General features: G+C 36.2%; 2 protein-coding genes across 2 annotated transcripts; both read left to right on the forward strand.

Moving 5' to 3' along the window:
• Positions 1-201: 201 nt before the first annotated feature.
• Positions 202-1,134, forward strand: LOC110585535 (olfactory receptor 4K13-like). Its single transcript, XM_021695718.1, has one exon. It carries the CDS (start codon positions 205-207, stop codon positions 1,132-1,134), a length of 930 nt encoding a protein of 309 aa, XP_021551393.1. The 5' UTR covers positions 202-204.
• Positions 1,135-14,757: 13,623 nt separating this feature from the next.
• On the forward strand, positions 14,758-15,769 carry LOC110585536 (olfactory receptor 4L1-like). Its single transcript, XM_021695719.1, is given in 3 exon segments — positions 14,758-15,078; positions 15,165-15,423; positions 15,426-15,769. Coding segments are annotated over 3 exon segments (924 nt in total).
• Positions 15,770-22,718: the final 6,949 nt, after the last annotated feature.

Here is a 22,718-nt window from a genome sequence, read left to right on the forward strand (position 1 = left end):
AAGCTTTGCTAAGAAATTTTGTCTATTCTTTTTTCAAAAATTTTTGGATTCAATGTTATTCAACACTTTTGATTCTTTTTGCACATTTCAGTGGATTTTAGGGAGCAAAGTTAAGTGTATATGTATTTCATCTCTCAACTTTAATTCATAGATTTTAATCTATTTTGATTTTGTTTTAGGTAACATATGCCAACACCCAAACAAATGGAGAAACAAAATCACTCCATGGTGTCTGAGTTTATTTTGCTGGGCCTCGTGAGTTACAGATTTGCTTTTTCTTGTTTTTTTTCCATTATCTACATAGCCATTATACTAGGTAACCTCATTATTATCTTGGTAGTAAAACTGGACCCTCACTTACACTCTCCCATGTACTTCTTACTGGCCAACCTCTCCTTTATTGATATGTCCCTGGCCTCCTTTGCTACTCCTAAAATGATCTGTGCCCTATTTAGTGAATATAAGGCTATCTCCTATGAAGGCTGCATGGCCCAGATGTTCCTCCTTCACCTTTTAGGTGGAAGTGAGATGATGTTGCTTGTAGCCATGGCAGTTGATAGATTCATTGCCATATGCAAACCCCTCCATTACAAAACTATCATGAGCCATCGTGTTTGCATAGGACTTGCACTTCTGTCCTGGACCACTGGTTTTGTGCACACTATGAGCCAAATGGTGTTCACAGTGACTTTACCATTCTGTGGCCCCACTGTTGTGGATAGCTTTTTTTGTGATCTGCCTCAGGTCATCAGACTTGCTTGTACTGACACTTACATCTTGGAAGTATTAGTCATTGCATTCAGTGGACTACTTTCTTTGTTCTGTTTCATCTTCCTGTTCATCTCCTATAGCACCATTCTGATTACTGTCCAGCATCGCTCATCCAGTGGGTCTTCCAAGGCTTTGTCCACTCTTCCAGCCCACATTACAGTGGTGGTACTGTTCTTTGGACGCTGCATCTTTATCTATATATGGCCATTCAACAGGGTATCCATAGATAAGATCCTCTCTGTGTTTTACACAATTTTCACTCCCCTTTTAAATCCAATCATCTACACATTCAGGAATAAAGACATGAGGAAAGCAATAAGAAAAATAAAGACCAAGCAAGTGAGTTCCAGATCAACCTTGTAACTGATACATTACAATCATCAAAGTCATCATCATCATCATTGTTGCCATTATCATCATCATCCAAAGACAATGAGGTATTTGATTTTGTATCAACCATAAGTCACATTTTTGGGAAATGGTAATCCTTCCCTACACAAGTATATATGTGCAATAAAACATCTGGAATCATGCATCAAAATACAAACCATACCAATATAATCCCATTCATATATATTGTAATTTTCAGTTTTTTATAAACTAAATGAGATTCTAAATAAGTATTTATTGAGTTCTAACCATGGATGAGGCACTTTGCATGTTTTCTCTTCACAATGATGAAAATAGAACATATTATTAACATAGTCTCAGTAGAAAACTGAGAATTATAAAATTTAATGAACTTGCCACAGAAATTGTAAGTACTAGACCGAGAATCAGATCCTCCAACTTCAAAATATATGCTTTTCTAATAGATTAATTTTCTATCTAAATTTTAATAACATTCATAAATTTGTTTCCCGTCCCCTCCTTTACATGTTTTCAATAAATAACTCTTTCCAACAAGAGGATAAAACAATCTCCCATTGATCTGAACGTCAAAGTCACCAGCCATTTCAGTCTCTTTATACCTCTGATTTAACAGAAGAACTTATTAAGCCAGCTGAAAAGACTGATCCCAATTATCAAGGTATACTAGGATTAGTGTTACTCAGTAGGGTAGGGAAATCATGTATGAGACTCAAGTGATTCTTTGTGGTGCCTCATAATATTTGCATATCAAGTAATAACAGTAAATGAAAATGTACATCAATTTACATTCCCAGGATAACATTAATGGTGACTAGGGGTGACTACATATATTGTGTGAGCACTGAGTAATGTATAGAACTGCTGAATCAATATATTATACACCTGAAATGAATATAATATTGTATGTTTATTGTATTTCAACAAGAAAAGTAAATGAGAAGGGCATGAGCCAATAAAATTTTAAATTTAATTCACTCTACCAAGTAAGGAGTCATCATTATTGGAGATATTAGATGTAGACAAAAGAAGAAAGCAGTTGGAAGTAAAAGAAAACAACCAAGGACAACTGAGTCTCGTGACCCATTAGTAGGAAAACGATGATTATAGTAACTAAGGATATTTTCCTCCTGAATTGTGTATTATGGTAAAATTGTGTATTTATGGTATTTATTAAGAAATTTCAAACTCCTTTTTTTCTTTTATTTTTCCTCACCAAGGAGATGTTGGTGATTAATTTTACTATTTAGTCTCTAGGTTATAGAATATTCCTGTGGGATTATGACTAAACTAGAGGAGATCCCAACACTACCCTGAGATGGATATAGTAATTTATGAGAATATTTAGCTTTACACTTGGAGGAAAAAGGGGAGAATGTCTTAATTTGTATGTACGATAAATGAATCTTTAGGTTGAAGCAACTGCCATTGACTGGAAGTTTAAGTAAAGGTGGACTGATGTGCATGGATGCTGAGCAACCAAGTGGGAAGATGATTCTGAATATTTCTCTTTTGACTCTCAGCCCCTTATTAGCTCCTCTGTAGTCCTCTCTCTATAGGAGATAGCTACAAGCCTGAAAATTACATTTCCTGAACTCCCTTGCAAACTTATTCTTATCAGGTTCTATCAGTGGGAGATATTAACATGATACTGGACACAGGAAAAAGGGAGAAGCTTTACATTCCTCTGCTTTGGGCTCAGGCAGCTGCAGTACTGGGCAACTGTGGACTCCAGAATTATTTTGGGGGGTTCAGCAGCATCAGTAAGGTTGAAGGATCCAAGGCTCCTAAAACTTCATCAAGTGCATAGCTCTTATCTTCTTAGTCAGTAATAGGATAGAGGTTTCAACATCACTAATGGTGACACTGATCCAGCAGCATTTAGGGATTCTGGGTAATGTCTCTTCCTCTTTTGCTCATCCAGCCTTCAAGGTGGTAGTTGTTTATACTTACCCTCAGTAATATCATTTTCTCCTATCTGCTCCTCATTTCTGAGCTGCAAATTTTTATTTTCAACTTTCTACTGAGCCATTCCCTGTGTATCTTGAAGACATATCAAGCCCAAAACGTAAAAACTAAATACATTACCTACCTTCCCAAACCTGTTATTTTTCCTGCACTCCCTATTTGAATTAATAAGATCTTGATCAGATTAATGGTCCAATCCAGAAGCCAAAATTTACATCCTATTACATATATATATTGGTGCACTTAATGGTGTCATCATTCTTCTGAGGATCTGTTCACTTTTCCTCACTTTCTGTTTTACATCTGTTCTTGAGGTTGCATAATTGCTACAGATATATCTTCAAGTTCACTGGTTCTTTCTTCTGAGTGCTCACATCAACTGGTGAGCTCCTCTAGTGACTTCTACATTTGAGTGAGTTATTGTACTTTTCAACTCCAGAATCTCCACTTCAAAAAAATAATTTCTGGGGCACCTGGGTGGCTCAGTCATCAAGCATCTGCCTTCGGCTCAGGTCATGATCCCAGGGTCCTGGGATTGAGCCCCGCATCAGGCTCCCTGCTCAGTGGGGAGCCTGCTTCTCCCTCTCCCTCTGCCCCTGCTTGTATTCCGTCTCTCACTGTCTGTCTCTCTAATAAATAAATAAAATCTTTAAAAAAAAATAATTTCTATCTATTTTGATACTCTCTACTTAGTGAGATATTGTCATACCTTCCTCTACCTCTCTAGGCATGCTTTCCTTCAGTTCTCAGGATATATTTATAATAGCTACTTTGAAGTTTTCTTTTTCTGCTAAGTGCAACATTGGAGTCCCCACAAAAGCAGTTTCTATTGACCTTTTATTTCATGTATGGGATATAGTTTTGTGTTTCTTCACATGTCTCATCAGCTTTGGTTAAAACTGGACTATTTTTTTTTAAGATTTTATTTATTTATTTGAGAGAGAGAATGAGAGACAGAGAGCATGAGAGGGAGGAGGGTCAGAGGGAGAAGCAGACTCCCTGCTGAGCAGGGAGCCCGACGCAGAACTCGATCCCAGGACTCCAGGATCATGACCTGAGCCGAAGGCAGTCGCTTAACCAACTGAGCCACCCAGGCGCCCAAAACTGGACTATTTTTTAATTTCTTATTTTTTAAAGATTTTATTTATGAGTGAGAGAGAGAGAGAGAGAATGCACGAGCAGGGGGGAGCAGCAGAGGGAGAAGGACAAGCAAACTTCCTACTGAGCAGGGAGCCCTATATGGTGTTCAATCCCAGGTGCTTGGAATCATGACCTGAGCTGAAGGAAGACACTTAATTGACTGAGCCACCCAGGCACCCCAAAACTGGAAATTTTTTATAATGTATTGTAGCAATTCTGGTTACTGATCCCTCTCCTCTCCAACACTGATGTTATTAGAATTGTTTGATTGGTTGGTTGTTTAGTTCCTTGGCTGAATTAACTCTGAAGTATATTGCCTCTGCAGTGTAGCCTATGTCCCTTCTCAGATTTCTTTCTTGTTTTTAATCTTCAGCTTTGTTACCTTTGGGGCATGATAAGACACTTACTGGTCGGTGGTTTTGCTTAAGTCTCCTAGGTCAGGTAGAATTTTATCCTTAACTAGTAGACATGTGTGTGGCTTAGAGGCTGCTATCACAGTTCAGAGTTTACATTTTTGCCCCACATTTATTCAGAGACTAATAGCTCGATGCTCTGTCTCCACTGTTTCCTGAGAAGTGCACAGACTTGGGCACTCACACTGTCTTCCAGACTAACAGGAATTTGTGTGGCTTTTTTTTAAAAGCTTGGCTTCCTAGGAGTTGCTCTTGGTTTGGTGTTGCTTATTTTTCAGACAGTATTTAGTTAGAGGGTGTTCTTAATCTTTTTGTTTCACTGAGGCTTCCACCCTTTGTTGGTAAAACTATGTGTGGCTTGGAGAATCTTTTCATTTCTGCCCCTTGCCTTTGTCTGATTTCTCTTAAGTGGGTACAGCCACTGAATGCACACAGTCTCCCTTATCCCCAGGGTTGATTGTGATCCCAGGAGGGTTTCTCTTGTGCCTGTCACTGTTTCTATTTTAAACTTCAGTTTGCTATGCAATTTGGTTCGTTGATACCAATGCTTTCTTAACTGCTCTTCACCAAGAGCTCCACTGTTTCTGACATTGCACTGTTACATGGAACTCTCCAAGCTCTGTTCCAAATAAAGCCAGGCCCCCTCAGATAGAGCTATGGAGTTTTTCATCCTTATGGCATGCCTGTCCTTCTGTGCAGAGCCTGAGTACCACTGCACAGGAGCTGAGGGCAGAGGTAGCAGCCCAATGCTCCCTAAGTGACATCCTCCTGTGTGAGTGGGCACTAGGGGAGCAAAGGTCCTGGTCACCTCAACTTGCCCCTTCTGCATGAACTTCCACTCTAAGTAAGCTGGAGGGTAGGGGTACTAAGGGGGGCTCTGGTGTTCTTACCCTGCCATGTCTAGAATAGAATTGTTGTTGTTGTTGTTATTTATTGCTGTACTAAGAACATTTTTTTAAATGATTGGTATTTTTACATTTTATTTTATTTTTTAAATATTTTATTTATTTATTTGAGAGAGAGAGTGAGAGCATGAGAAGGGGGAGGGGCAGAGGGAGAGGGAGAAGCAGACTCCCTGCTGAACAGGGAGCCTGATACGGGACTCGATCCCAGGACCCTGGGATCATGACCTGAACCGAAGGCAGATGCTTAACCAACTAAGCCACCCAGGTGCCCCTGTGCTAAGAATATTTAATATGAGAACCACCCTCCTACAAATTTTTAAGTGCACAATATAGTATTGTTACTTTTAGGGACACTGTTGTACAGCAGAAATTCCAGAAATAATTGATCTTGCATAGCTGAAACTATACCCATTGAGCAGCAACTCCCCATTTACTCCTCTGTCCAGCTTCCGGCTACCACCATTCTACTTCTGTTTCCATGAGTCTGACTGCTTTAAATACCTTATATAAGTGGAATCTCTGTTGTACAAGTAGGTGCAGAATGGGGAAAGATAGCCTCATCATTTCCTTGGTACTCACGTGGAATAGAACATCTTCAACACTTAAGTCCTTACCATTCCAGGGTAAAACCTAAGAACACAATGCTAGCCTGGATCGTGCAGAGAGGGAATCCCTATTTTCTTCACCACAGGTGCCTAGAGCAGATTACCCAGAGTAGAGCAGAAAAGGGCTTCTACAATATGGAGCGCTCGGAAAGGAGACATGATGTGGGGGGAGGCTTAAATGCTAGACTGCTATTCTTAAGATTTAGTAGATTTTCTTATATGATCATTTATCTATTTTATATGATTTGGACAATTTCTGGAGAGTATACAGTATTGTTCTCTATAAGTTTCATGAGTGAAGTGTTTGTTTTGTTGGAGATAAAGTCCACTAGGCTCCTCACTCTGCCAGTCCAAAAGTTCCTCATTTATTTGATTCTGATGTAGAACATCTGCAGACAGTATTATGGAACTCACCACTTACTCTTCAATGTGTCATCATTTGTGCACACTCCGTTACCAAATTTTCATGATTCCACCTGATACTTTAATCAGAACCTCTTCTCCATTACCCTCCATGGCCTTATGTCAGACTTTCATCATTTTTTACCTAGATTATTAAAATAACACAGTAATTACTTCACAGTGCTACTACCACACCTTGTGAAAGCTCAATTCTTTTCAGTCTCTATTTTACCATTTCAAGCACTCCTCACTAATTACAGAATATATTCCAAACTACCTTGATTGATATTTAAGACCCTTCGAAGTTCTTATTCTAACCTAACTTTCTGTCCTCACCAAAAACTCTCCCTTCTTCACCACCCAAGTTAGCACATACTTCAAACATACTAGCTATTTTCTCTTCATTCAATATGTCAGAATACTGTGTTTCCATACCTCCCTACATATAATTATCTCTGCCTAGAATTTTCTTCTTGCTTCTCTGTGCAGCCAATCAATGCCTACCATTAAAAACAAAGTTGCCTTTTTGGGGAAAGATAGCCTCTTTTAGGAGAAATTTGCAAACTCCATAAAACAAGGTTTGCTTTTTGCATACCTGTATCATCACATTTAGCAATGGGTTATTTGGGTTCTGTATTGAATAATAAGATTCAGAGATTCTTGAGGACAGGTTCCTGACATACAGTATGGGCCCAAGAAAGTCTGAGACTTGCTGAGTTCAGTACCTATTTCAAGGCCTCACTTCAGCCACTTGAGAACTAGTTGTAAAGAGTTTCCTTATATCTTAGATATCTGCACTATAAGAACTTACACTGCTAGAAAACAAATTTAAAGTTAGAGCACCGAAATTTTGTCCCCAGAATTTTCCTTAGAGGAAATCAAAGGACAGTATATTCAACACTAGAGAGTTGAAGGATATTAGAGAACAGAAAGCAAATTCACTCAATAAATTAGCCAAAAGTAAGAAATTAAATGAAGGGTGAATGCTAAATACAATCCCTACCACCAAGGAATATGCAGTAATGCAGTAGAAATTGGGACTATTAAACATTTGAGGACAGGAAAGGAATACTTGAGGAATCACAGAATTTTACCCTGGCCAGTAATAGAGGGTGAATATTCATTCAAGAAGTAAAGAACTATTACTGTGGAAAGTATGGAACCTGGAGGAGTATTAATTGGGTCAATATCCACTGTTGAACTGAAAGAGAAGATTGAATTAAACAGTCATTACAATTTACTTAAACCCACTGTCCCAAAGGAGGGTGAATACATTTTTAGCTGGCTGTAACCAATTCATCAAGTATACGGAAAAAATGTGAACATCTATTGATGTGTCTTAACTTGAAAAGATAAGTAAGCTTCATTAATATTTAATATTCAGATTATTTTTGGTACTCAAAATTAATCTGTATAATACCTGGTCACACTTATTATACTTAAGTTTGTCTGAAAAAGAATTAGTTAACCAAAAAACAGAGGGATTTAGAGCAGTTCTCTTTGCAGTTATTTGCTTTGAACATATTTCTATGTCTTACGGATTAGGTGTGCCAAAACTGGGAGAAGGGGATACCAAGGGATTATGTTATTTTATTTTAATTTGATTTGTTCTCCAAAACTTTATAAGGAACTTAAATAGATTTGTGTCAATAAGCCTTGCATTGAAGATAATTCTAGTTATTAAAACTCACATAAATGATTATAAAATGATAGGGTTGACAATTTCACCCATAATATGAACTCTTTGTCAGCTAAATCACAAAGTAAAAGAACAAGAAGCTATGAGAACTGACAATAAACTGGCTAAAAACATTCCAAATTATTAAGAAACATTAATTTACAATATGGATTTACTTCCATTATTAATAATGAACTTGACAATCTATACTGTACCTTGATATATTAGCTAGTGATCATGACAAGCAAAACATTTAAAAAGTAAATATAAAATACATAAAATTCTATAAATTTTTTGCAGTATTAATACTCACCAGCTAATAAATGAAGGGTTTAAATTTTTCACTAAAAGTGTTCTTGAATGTTTCTTACTAATAGCAAAAGGACAAAAGCCACATTCTACTGAGAAAATACTTGTTTTCAGCTACTGTAAAAATGGCTTACATAAGTAGTATGACAATAAATAAAATGCATTTCTTATCAGCAAAGAGTATCAAAAAAATTACTTTTGAAAATCATATAATTTTTAAATGTTAATGAGCATAAAGCAGTTGTATCATCAATGTATCATTTCAAATTGTAAATTAGCATAATTTATTTTAACTTTGTCTTTTAAAATTTCTACTTCCTGAATATATTAATGTTGTACATAATACATGCTGTCAGTAAATCTATAACATGTAGAGATCTATTTTTATGTTGAGGATGTTATGTTCAGAGAAGCATTGAGATTATTCATCTAAAAATTTACCCAAAGTTGTTAGAAGGAAGGTAAGAGGATGGCTTGGAGTAATATGAGGGAAAACAAGCATCCATTGATTCAAAGATGTCTAGAATTCCTGTAGTACAACCAATCAACCAACACTCTTCCACCCAGTGTAATCAAGCCAATGCTCAGAGAGAACCACAGCATATTGCAGGGCCAGAGATTAAATGTAAACATCTCTCCTGGTCTTGCTAGGACAGTAGCCTCAGTGCCCTAACAACTTCCACTGAAATATAGATTCCCAGAGCCCCAACACATCTGTCTCCAAAGCGATTCACATCTTTATAAACGAAGTAGAAGATAGTATATACATTCATATACAGAGCATTGCAGAGAGTGAAAAGCAGATTTATAATTTTGATTATCCCCTTGAACATATAATTCTTCACACTGTGTCTTTAGAACAAGTAGAAACATCACACAGCTAATTTGTTAGAGGTTTAATATACTGAAGATGGTATTTTAATTAATTTTGTGTTGGCTGGAAGGAAAATGCCATGGCTTTTGAGACATGAAATCCTCTCTCACTGGAAGATCACATTACTATTTCACAGTGACCGACAGCCAAGAATTTTTATACAAATTTAAAGAATATATGGTCTCAACATGATATTGACGAGTAAAACTTGGCAGTAGATGGTTAGTGATTAAAAATGATGATGAAAATTAAGAAAAGCAAATTGTGAGCATCTAGTTAACTTCATACTAGCAATGAAATCAATGTAATAGTTAGAAACTCAATTTTTTCTTTTAATCATTCAGGTGCTGACAGGACATGTAATGAGAGAGCTGGAGAAGGACCAGGCGAGGGAGAATTAATGACCAGAACTAGATACGTAGAAAACCTCTGTATAAAACTGACCATTACACCACAAATACAAATGAAATCTTAAAGAAATAAAAAGGGAGAAGTCCTGGGGCACCTGGATGGCTTAGTTGGTTAAGCATCCAACTCTTGATTTCAGCTCAGGATCTCCAGGTTGTGAGATTGAGCCCCACATTAAGCCCCACACTGGGCTCCGTGCTAGGTGGGGAGTCTGCTTTGGACTCTCCCTCTGCCCCCCCCCTCCGCCCCCTGCTCTCTCTCTCACAAATAAATAAAAATAAATAAATAAATATTTTTTAAAAAAAGGGAGAGGTCCCTACAAAATGTTCATATGCAAGGGAATGAACAAAAATGTGAATAATTCAGGAAACTCAATTATGAGTACTTAAAATAGTATGGAAAATATCAACAAACTTCTTTAACAAAATCAGAGAATGGCAAGCTTCCAAATACATAAGATAGTCAAAAATATAAATCAAATAGGGGACATTAAGAAATTTAAACCTGGGGTACCTGGATGGCTCAGTCAGTTAAGCGTCTGCCTTCGGCTCAGATCATCATTCTGGGGTCCTGGGATTGTGCTCTGTGGGGGGCCTACTTCTCCCTCTCCCTCTGCCTCCGGCTCTCCCTGATTGTGCTCACTCTCTCTGTCAAATAAATAAATAAATTCTTAAAAAAAAATCTAAACTTAAGTTGGATCAGATATGATATATGTCATCAACTATCTGGTAATGAAATATATTTGAGTAAAAGCAGCTGGATAGTACTAGAAAACTGTTTAAAAAAATGAAACTAACATATTAACAATAATTTTAACTTAATAATAAAAGCAAAAAATGTATAGTAGTTTGAGTTTCATTGACTATAATTCATATACTCTGAAATTTACCAATTTTAAATACACATTTCAGTGATTATTATTATATTCACATAGTTATGCATCCATCACCACAATCTTATTTTAGGACATTTCATCACCACGGAAAGAAAACTCTGCCCACTTAAACTTACTCCCCAGTTCAAGGTGACCACTAATGTACATTCTGTCTCTATAGATTTGTGTTCACCAGACATTTCATATAAATAAAATCATACATGCAGCCTTTTGAGTCTTGCTTCTTTTACTTAGCATAATGTTTTTGAGATCCTTCAGTACTTTAGCATAAGTACGCATAAATTTTGAAAAACATAAAACCAGTCAAAATTGAAATTTTTCTTTTTTTTTAAAGTGCCAAGAATGAAAGAAAAAATATTTACTTGATTCAATTATATATTTTTTAAGTTTTTATTTAAATTCCAGTTAGTTAACATACAGTGTAATATTACTCTCAGGTGTAAACATAGCAATTCCAACACTTCCACACAACATCAGGTACTCATCAAGACAAGTGTATGCCTTAATCTCCATCACCAATTTAACTCATCCCCCCACCCACCTCCTCTCTGGTAACCCTCAGTTTGCTATACTTAAATGACTCAGTTATTTTTAGATTAAGTAATATATATTGTATACACATGAGCAAGAGCAGAAATGCTCATATCCAATTACTTAATAAAATAAGTCTTGGCTTGTTCCTTTCCTAATGGGGATTTATATGGAAAATTCTCTGGATTGTAATCTTGGATTTACATGAATGATTCAGATTCAGTGCTTGCCATCTTGGTGCTCATTCTGTGCCTGGCCAGAATCTTACACATACACCCTCTCACCTAATACCACATCTCTTTAGGGTGGTCCTACATCTAATATATGGGAAATTTACTTAATTATGTGGACCTAGACTTTTCATTTGCTAAATAATATGTAAGAAATAAATGACTACAAAGTCCCTCCTAGTCTAATATATAATTATTTTTCCTTCAATTTCCTCAAAAGCACATCATAAATTGAGTAAAAGTATAATAAAATGCGCAATTGCTTATTGAAGAGGAAGAAAATTTTCTTCACTAATAGAATTTTTGTCTAAACTATATCATTTCTTTCCTTTATGTTGCTTTTATTCACTCATCATATAAGAACAGGTATATTAAGTGTGGAACTAAAGGAATAGTTTTAGAAATTTGCTTGGGAAAGGAAAGAGAGGAGTGAGAGAAAAAAATGCTGGGAAAGCTATCAACATAAATGAATGCCAGTTTTCTCTCTAAAATAAAATGAAAGGGCAAAATAAAGCTATAAAGTAGGTTTTATTCATATTAATTGCATTACACTTAACTGTATTCATTTTTTTTTAAGATTTTATTTATTTATTTGACAGAGACAGACACAGCGAGAGAGGGAACACAAGCAGGTGGAGTGGAGAGGGAGAAGCAGGCTTCCCGCCGAGCAGGGAGCCCAACGTGGGGCTCGATCCCAGGACCATGGAATCATGACCTGAGCTGAAGGCAGACGCTTAGCGACTGAGCTACCCAGGTGCCCCATTAACTGTATTCATTTTATATCCAAGTTTTTCTGTTGTCATTGTTTCATAGGGCATGAAATTCCATGTATCAAATGTATTCGTTCCCAAATTGTAGCTGGCATATTCATTTCATCTAATAATCATCAAGACTTGCATTTCTCCAAAGTGCACCTAATTATTAAAATTACTGTCACAAAGGTCTCCAAAGCAAAATTCGTGCTCACTCACCCAATAATCATGAAACACAGCCATTCAAAGAGGGTGTGCTGAGTGGCTGTCCTCTGTGTGCTCTTCCAGACCCACTGTCATCATTCAACATCTACTCTGTCTACTCCTGGAGGTTGACTGACAAGAACATCACTTTCATCTTTATTCTCCCTAATTTGTACGCATTATCCAGTTCTTAATAATAACTTAGACAGGAAAGCAGTGGAGGGAATTAAGGCTGGAAAATGGTGGTAGGACATTTTGACAAGGGCCTGAGTAGAAATAAAAAGAAGGAGAAAGTTACAGTTCATTGGAGAAAAGAGAACAGACATTCCCATGCACCTTCCTATCTGCATTCAGTCCCTTTTCTAAATGTACCACTCCTCCTACCCACAGCTCTTAATGTTTTCTTCCTATAAATCCTCACATATGCCCCAAGCCTTGTCCTTTTTGTTTACTGACCATGAGGATGATATTTATTTTTTAAGCATTTTGAAGACAACAACAAGTGAGCCTGAAGCCGTAGCTGGAAGTGTCACTTGGAATTGGTCTCCATCGTTTTAAAATTCTTATGATATGTCACATACACCATGTACTCAAATATTTTTATTTGGTTTATTGCTATTTTTTTTGTCTGATAATTATGTATCTCTAGATTGTCTCTAGAGGTGGAGCAATGATTCATTCTGTATAAGAAAATACAGTATAATTAACTGTAACATAGAAGGATTCCAACATACCTGTTGAAGCATATCTCCTAAGGAATTCACATGGAACATATGAATTCAATCAATACTTGATAACTTGACCATAAATATACATTCCTTTAATTGTGGAGGTAACATGTATATTAGTATGGACCCAATTCATGACTAGACTGACAGGGCTTGAATATCAGCTGACCCTTATTAGCTGTGTTCCTGTAAATCATTAAAGACTTCTATACTATAGTTTCCTTATATGCAAAATGAGGATGATAATAATGCTGCCCTCATGGGATTGTTATGAGCATTGAATGCATTAATGTATGTGAAACACTTAGAACAGAGTTTAGCACATAGTCATCACTTAATAGTTATTGATCATTTAATCACTCTAGATCCAATGAACAATGTCTAAAAAGCCGAGTAAAGGGGCGCCTGGGTGGCTCAGTCGTTAAGCGTCTGCCTTCGGCTCAGGTCATGATCCCAGGGTCCTGGGATCGAGCCCCACATCGGGCTTCCTGCTCTGCGGGAAGCCTGCTTCTCCCTCTCCCACTCCCCCTGCTTGTGTTCCCTCTCTCGCTGTGTCTCTCTCTGTCAAATAAATAAATAAAATCTTTAAAAAAATAAAATAAAATAAAAATAAATAAAAAGCCGAGTAAAGACACTTTAGTATAATACGTTACAACCAAACTAAAATCTATATGTTAGGGTTGAATCATTTCACTGTTTTCTTAACCACCACATACATACATTTACACACAATGCACACACTTCTCACTGTGAACAATAGTAATACTGGAATTGAGAAAATAAGTTCATAAAGATCTGAGGATGAGTCCATATTTTGTGAAATTATCAGTACACTATAAAACAGAAACTAAAAAGCCAATTATTTTTAATGAGTTAAAAGACTTTCTTTCATATACAAATTAACCCCTACATTGTGTGTGTGTGTGTGTATGTGCATGTACATTTTCTTTACTTTAGAAACATTGAATAATCTTAATAAATGACTTCAGTGATGCAGGACAATACAATTTCCTAACCTTCCAAATTCTATGTTCTTTATATATTGTTGTAAAATGATCTCAAGAGGTGACAGCAATTGTGATAATAAAGGCAAAAAATACTAATGTAACTATACTTATCTAATTTTTCTACATGAACAAATTAGTGACAGTCAAGACCAACTGATAAAAGTATCATTTGATAGAATAAACAATAGAAAATAAAACCTCCACTCCATCAAATGCTTTTTAATTGCTGCATAACTATAAGAACATTGTTTCAAAGTGATGTGACCCATAGAATAATTTCAATTATAGATGGTGATGCTGATATATTTAAAATTATATATTCTCATATCATCAAATAGAAATAGGAAAACATCCGTGCTAATTGTGGCTTTATTTTTTTTTCATTCTTTTTTTTCCCTTAAATGTAGCCTAACACAGGGATTGAACTCACAACCCTGGGATCAAGACCTGAACTGAGATCAAGACTTGAGCTGAAATCAAGAGTCGACGTTTAACCAACTGAGCCACCCAGGCACCTCTTTATTTTCTTTGTATAAAAGAACTTCTGGAGCCTTTCTGAATCAAGTAAATGGATCTTAAAAACGGATCTGTAGTGACTGAGTTTATTGTACTAGGATTTTCTGGACAATGGGAACTTCAGATTTTCTTCTTTGTAACATTCTCCTTGATCTACAGTACTACTGTGTTGGGAAATATTCTCCTTATGGTCATAGTGACATTTAGTTCCACTCTTCATTCTCCCATGTACTTCCTCCTTGGAAACCTCTCTTTTCTGGATATGTGTCTCTCCACTGTCACCACACCCAAAATGATCAATGAACACAAGACCATCTCCATATGGGGCTGCATGACCCAGATGTTCTTTATGCACTTCTTCGGGGGTGCTGAGGCAGACTTGCTCAATGAACACAAGACCATCTCCATATGGGGCTGCATGACCCAGATATTCTTTATGCACTTCTTGGGGGTGCTGAGGCGACTCTTTTGATAGCAATGGCCTTTGACGGATATGTAGCCATATGCAAACCCCTGCACTACAGGACAATCGTGAGCCACAGGCTGCTGAGTGGGTTTGTGATATTTTCATGGACAACTGGGTTTGTACACACCATGAGCCAGATGGTACTAACAGTAAACTTGCCTTTCTGTGGCCCCAATGTCATAGACAATATATTTTGTGACCTTCCCCTTGTGATTAAGCTTGCTTGCATGGACACATATACCCTGGAATTCTTTGCATTGCTGACAGTGGGCTGCTCTCATTCATCAGTTTCATCCTCCTGCTTGTCTCCTACACTGTCATCCTGATCACTGTACAACAAGGATCACCTGGAGGGCCCTCTAAGGCTCTGTCCACACTGTCTGCATACATCATTGTGGTCACTCTGTTCTTTGGACCTTGTATCTTTATCTATATCTGGCCATTCAATAGTTTTGCAGGCAATAAAGTCCTTGCTGTATTTTACACTGTTATCGCACCCTTACTGAATTCTATTATTTACACCCTGAGAAATCAGAAAATGCAAGGGGCCATGAGAAAATTACGGTTCCAACATGTTATCTCTACACAGAACATCTAGATTTGAGCACTATATAATTAACACAACTTCCAAATACTGTGTTAATAGAAGTTGAATAGATTATATATAATACATGGTTTCACTCTTCTTATGTTAGAGTGACCAGTGCAGAACCATAACCTGTGCAGAAAACCATAAAATATTTCAATTCACATTTACTGCTGCTAAAGCACATAATGATAATGAGTAACCTACAGCAAAATAGACATTTGAAATCATTGAGCACTTTTCCATAGATATTCAATATATATTTATTAGTGAAGAATATTTAAAAATATGGAATACTAATAGGGATAATTTTAATAGATATGAATTGTTAATGACATTCATAAATTTATATATCTTTAAATGAGGTACCAGTACAAATCATGAGTGAAATAATATGAACAACAATGGGAAAGATACCATTCTAATCTCTTGATCCAATGAGACAAAAAATAAGAATTAATTAAATTTGAGAGTAGAGTGAATATAAATAACGCCAGAGATAATGTTAAGATACCAGAGGGAAGGAACCAATACAAAAACGATTTCAGTAGAACTACAAAAAGTAGCCTTGAAACCAAATGCTCCAAGAAATATCATAAGGATGCACAGTTGCCTTTCAAACCTCAATAAATAAAAGAAGAAGCATATTTCTTAATTTTATTTTATTTTTATTTATTTATTTATTTTTTTAAAGATTTTATTTATTTATTTGACAGAGAGAGACACAGTGAGAGAGGGAACACAAGCAGGGGGAGCGGGAGAGGGAGAAGCAGGCTTCCCGCAGAGCAGGGAGCCCGATGCAGGGCTCGATCCCAGGACCCTGGGATCATGACCTGAGCCGAAGGCAGACGCTTAACGACTGAGCCACCCAGGCGCCCCTATATTTCTTAATTTTAGGTACTATATCATGTAACTTTTTCTTTCCAAATGCTTTACATAAAACTACACTTAAATTTGCCTCTGGTAAGCTTGTAATCCTTATTTTAATTATCAGCGAAATTTGATTTGTTTATGAGTGTTGAGGAGGGACCAGTGTATGCTAAATTGGGAATCCCATACTCATTGATGGTAATCTTAAGTATTCTCTCCTAATTCCAGACACCAACATTTCTTGTTTCCTCTAAGCAACAGCTTTCTAACTGTTCCTTAAGCACTGTATAAATTCCTTCCTCCATTGAATGCATTCTCTACAAGCACCCAGAGTGATGTGATTAAAATGCAATTCTCAATGTTTCTTCCCTAGCTAAAACTATTTTGTGGCATTAAGACACAGGTTCATATCCTTCACTGGCTGTCAAAATCCATCCTCCCTCTGAAATTTAGCTCTAATGTAATTTTTTTTCCATAATGTTATATCACACTGACTTTCTTTCAAATTCTCCGAAGTATCAGGCATCTTAATTTAGGACTCTTTCCAGGCTATTCCCTTCACATGGAATGACTTTCCTTCACTTCTATACCCAGCTAACTTCCTCCTACAGTATAGAACCTGAAAAAGTACTACATTTTTTAAAAAAATATTTTTAAAGATTTATTTATTTGAGCGGGTGAGGGTTAAGGGAGAGGAAGAGAGAGAATCCCAAGCAGACTCCCTGATGAGCACAGAGCCCAACGCAGGGTTCAATCCCATGACCCTGAGATCAGGACCTGAGCCAAAATCAAGAGTCGGAAGCTTAATGACAGACCCAGCCACGCGCCCTTTACAATATAACATTTTAGAACACTTTTCCTGTATGTTCTTGGCCAATTTAGATTTCTTTATTTTACTCATTTATAGCATGCTGTGATTTCCATCCTTTGCATAAATTATTATAATAATTATTTATATACTTATAGGTTAATGTCAGTTTTGTCTTTAGGCTATAAATTCTATGTATCTCCAGTATTTAGCTATATATTGGCACCCCCAGCAGTTCATACATATTTACTGAATGAAGAAAGAAAAATGAAATAACTATATTCTAGCAGAATATTATTTAATTTGACCTACAACTAAGGAATACATGCACTTTACTGTGAGATATTATCTGTTAAAAGATTAGAATACATCAGGGCATATATTGCTCATATATTTTAGTATTGAATTACTAAAAGAAAAATTTGTTCCTTAAAGAAAAGGAACAAATACCATATGATTTCACTCATATGTGGAATTTAAGAAACAAAATGGATGAACATAGGGGAAGGCCAAAAAAGAGAAGGAAGCAAACCGTAAGAGACTCTTAACTATAGAAAACAAACTGAGGGCTGATGAAGGGAGGTGGGTGAGATATGGGCTAAATGTGTGATGGGTATTAAGGAAGGCACTGGGTGCTATATGTAAGTGATGAATCACTAAATTCTACACACCTGAAACCAATTTTGCCATTTTTGTTAGCTAACTATAATTTAAATAAAAACTTGAAAAAAAAATATAGAAAAAAGGAACATGGAATACATGAAAAATTTCAGGAAAATGGAAGAGAAAAATAAAGCAAGTTCAGAATATTTGCTCTGAAAACTGTATTCAATTCTAACACAGTAAAATCAAAATTTCAGTCTTACATTATATAACACCCTATATTAAATAAATCATAACCATTTATGAGGGAAAATATACAACCAGTGGTGGATGGGATTATACTCCAACTGATAAAATATTATGTAAGATTTTTGTGTCTGTAGTATAGTACACTCAAAAACCTGAACCCCTCTGGTTACAAAACATCTAAGACTGCTAAAATCATCTAAAATAAATATTAAAATCAATTAAACATTTTAAAAGAAGGTAAAAAAAAAAAAATCACATTTGAGTCCAGTATGAAGCTTCAGCTCCATTCCAGGAGGGTAAACCAGCACTGAACCAGTGCCCACTCTAAGAACATCTACAGAACACTGTTGCCTAGAGATCCTACAAATTTGGGAGAGTACTGTGGTTTGGGCTCTGTGCCCAGCAGGCATGGAGATTGACTGGAGGCCATGCTGAGTGCACAGATTCTGAGAAAAAAAAAGAGAGAAAGAGAGAGATTATTAGAAGAAAGCCTGCCTAGCAGAAGCAGACAGCAAGAAAAAAAAATGTTATCCAAACTTGATTCTGGATATAGATGAAAATAAATGGGTCCTTCACAAAGGTTGGGCTTATCATCATAGTCTTTGTATGTTCCCACACATCAGTGTGAGAATTTTCTTTTAACTTGCTACTTAAGGGTATAGGCTCAGGCATTTGGCAAAAGTAAACACAAATACTCAGTGAAAAAAAATGTTCCTTGAAAACAAGTTACACTGAACTCTCAGAGAAAGGTTTTGCAAATAAAAACTCCCACAATCAAAAATCATAAGACAAACAAAAACATCTCAGCAAATGTGACATTCAGGAGAAAGTGAAAAGACAATGCATGAAATGGGAGAAAAATATTTATAAGTCATAGATCTCATAAGGGACATGGGTCCAGAATATATACAGAACTATTACAATTCCAGAATTGAAAGACAAATAATTAGAAAATGGGCAAAGGATCTAAGTAAAAAAGTCTCCAGAGAAGATATACAAATACACAAAAAGCACATGAAAAGATGCTCAACATCATTAGTCACTAGGGCTATACAAATGAAAATCACAGTAAGATACCACTTCATATCCACTAGGATGGCTATAATCAAAAAAGATAGACAAGAACACAGAGCAGTTGGAACCCTCATACATTGCTGGTGGAAAATGAGAATGGTGCAACAATTTTGGAGAAAATTCTAGCAGTTCCTCAAAGTGTTAAACATACAGTTACCATGTGACCTAGCAATTTCACTCCAAATATGTATGCAACAGAAATGAAAACACATGCCCACACAAAAGACTGAACATGAATGGTTACAGCAGCTTTATTCACAAAAGTAAAAAATTTAAAAAACCCCAGCATTCATCAATTGATGAATGGATAAACCAAAGGTGGTATATCTATACAATGGAATATTTGGCAATAAAAAGGAATCGAGTACTGACAGATGCTATAACATGCATGACTCTTGAAAAATTAGTCAGTGTAAAAGAAAGGAGGCACAAAAGACCACATATTGCATGAGTCCATTTGTATAAAGTGTCCACAATAAGCAAATCTTTAGAGGCACAAAGTAGATTAATGGTTACCTAGGTGTGGGGGGAGGGGAATAAGGATGTGGTCTTTTGTGACTGACTTCTCTCCTTTAGCCTAATGTTTTCTTTTTTTTTTAAAGATTTTATTTATTTGACAGAGAGAGATACAGCAAGAGAGGGAACACAAGCAGCGGGAGTGGGAGAGGGAGAAGCAGGCTTCCCACAGAGCAGGGAGCCCGATGCGGGGCTCGATCCCAGGACCCTGGGATCATGACCTGAGCCGAAGGCAGACGCTTAACGACTGAGCCACCCAGGCGCCCCTAGCCTAATGTTTTCAAGATTCAACCACATAGCAGCATGCATCAATACTTAATGCTAGGAGCCACATCAGCAATGTGGCAGAGTAGGAAATCCCTCCTTACCCCCCACAAACACACCAATTCATCCACAATTCATGGGAAAATTCCTTTTGAGAAAAATCAAAAACTAACTGAATGTCTCCTGCACCCCTGAAGAATGCTAGACCAGGCCCACTGAAGCATTTAAGGAAATTTAGGACACCCTCTCACTGGAGATCCTGCCAGATTTTAGATTCCTAGATATTTCCCTCCAGTGCCTTGACCTTACCATAACACACATGCCTTGCCTGAGTGTTTATATTTCGTTGGAGCTGTGTAACTCTGTGAGATCTTCAGTCTACTCCTGTCTATAGTACTTCTACTATAGGAGATAAGGACATCTTTGTAAACTATAAAAGAGTTCCTTAGGTTTCTACACTTAGCCTATAACTGCTTGTTATAGTCTTCTGTTTCTTATTCCAAGGCATCAGTACAACTTAGCAATAAGCAAACAACTCCATTTATAAGAATTTTTCTCCCCTTATCTTTCAAATAACTGGACCATTCACTTACAATAGCATTCCTTTCCCCCAAGATGTTTCCCCAGGTCACCACCACTGAAATCTTTAGGGTTTTGGTTTTTTGTTTTTAAGCAGGTTCCACTCCTAATGTGGGGCTTGAACTCATGACCCTAAGATCAAAAGTCACATGCTCCACTGACTGAGCCAGCCAGGCACCCCACCATCACCGAAGTCTTAAGCAATCAGGCATTTATATTATGGCAGGACTTGTCTGTGTCCCATCTACCACTTCTAATGGAGTCCTAGTCCCACACCAGGTAGTGAGTAAACCAACCACAACCCCATTTATCACCTGTTTTCTCAGATCACTCCCCAGTACCACTTATGTTAGTTTAGGTCATCTGAGAAGACACACAGACAGGATTAGAGTACATTCACAGTGGAATACTACTCAGTAATAAAATTTAAAAACATTTTTTAAACTAGTACATGCAACAACATACAGAGATCCATCTCTAAAATATTTTATTAGAAGACACTCAAAAGAATATATATTGTGACATTTTATTTAAATGAAATTTAAAAATAGACAAAACTGATAGTTTGTGATAGAAATGAAAATAGTCATTAGCCCTAATGGTGAATATTTACTGAGAACGGGCCCAAGGGAAATTTTTGTGTGATAAATGTTTTGTAAGTTGTAAGTGTAGTAGTTTCATAGATGCATGTATAGGAAAAAATTTCAATCTATACATTAAGATTAGTTCATCTTAATATCTGTAAGATATTTCTCATCATAAAGGAAATTGAAAACAGGTTAGTAAAAAAAAAAGAACAACAAAAGCAATAAAAAAAGTGATTTAAAGTAGGATTTGGGATGGTATCATTTCAACAGTACTGGCAATAAAAGAAAATGTTTTGATACATCGTGGAAATAATATTAATTATTTTAGAACAATATCTTGCTTTGTTTCTTTATCAGAAATCTCTTTTTTTTCTTTCCTCTCCCTTGAGGGGTATCTAGCTAGCTGTAAGTTCTTATAGCCAATTTCTAATTACATACTCCAAGGTAAAAGTAGGCCCGGGGGAAAGGAATTCTAGGTTGGCTGGGTTTAATAGATACCTTGCTTTTTGTTTGCTTTTTTAATTTCAAATTGGTTTGTCTTTTGAATTTTTGTAGCTTTACTTATTTCTAATTTTACCTCATGTGTTAAAATTAAACTGGCAGTACACTATAATAGTATCTTCCAATTTGTATGTTCCTTCCAGCAAAATAATCTGATTTATTAATACATTATTTATTACCTCTTTTTCCCCTAGCAGTAACACCTGAATATGCAATTATGTTTTACCAATTAAAATGTAATTTAGAACATTTGACTTTTAGTTCACATTTTTTTATAAGTGTATATATCAACTTCTCAGTTCAAACTGAAAAACACAGTCATCAAAGTTATAGATCATTTCACATGACTAGATAGAGCTTTAGTCTTCTTATTTGAGAAGGTAATGTGTCAAAATTTTGAGGAAAATAGATTCTTGTCACAATTTCATTGTAAATAAAAATGGATGACTAAAAACAAGAATCTCAGAAGTTCTACTCATCTAAAAACATTCTAATTTTTAATTGAGAAGTTAGTTTGCCTCTCAAGGTGCAATGTGGAATGCAAAGGGTTCTTCCTTTTATATTGAATTATCTCCTATGATGATCTGTTCCTTTCCTTAATAGTAATGTGGCTTTTGTTTTAAGAACTTGAAGGCTAATTTTGAGTTATGACTTCTGAATTTTGAATTGACTCCTCTTTGCCTAGAAATAATAAAACAATTGACTTCTCCATAGGATCAAACATCCATCTAATAAAAAGGAAAGAAAGAAGAGTGAGAGGGAGAAAGAAGAAAAATATATATATATATACATACATAAATAATAAAATGGTGGTATCTATTTTTGTCCTGTTACCTTAACATCAAATCTCTGTATCAAAGCAAGCTCGACTTCTACTTACTTTGTCACCCTATATTTCATATAACTTGGG

This window comes from Neomonachus schauinslandi, chromosome 9, assembly GCF_002201575.2.
Source record: "Neomonachus schauinslandi chromosome 9, ASM220157v2, whole genome shotgun sequence".
NCBI classification, from domain to species: Eukaryota; Metazoa; Chordata; class Mammalia; order Carnivora; family Phocidae; genus Neomonachus; species Neomonachus schauinslandi.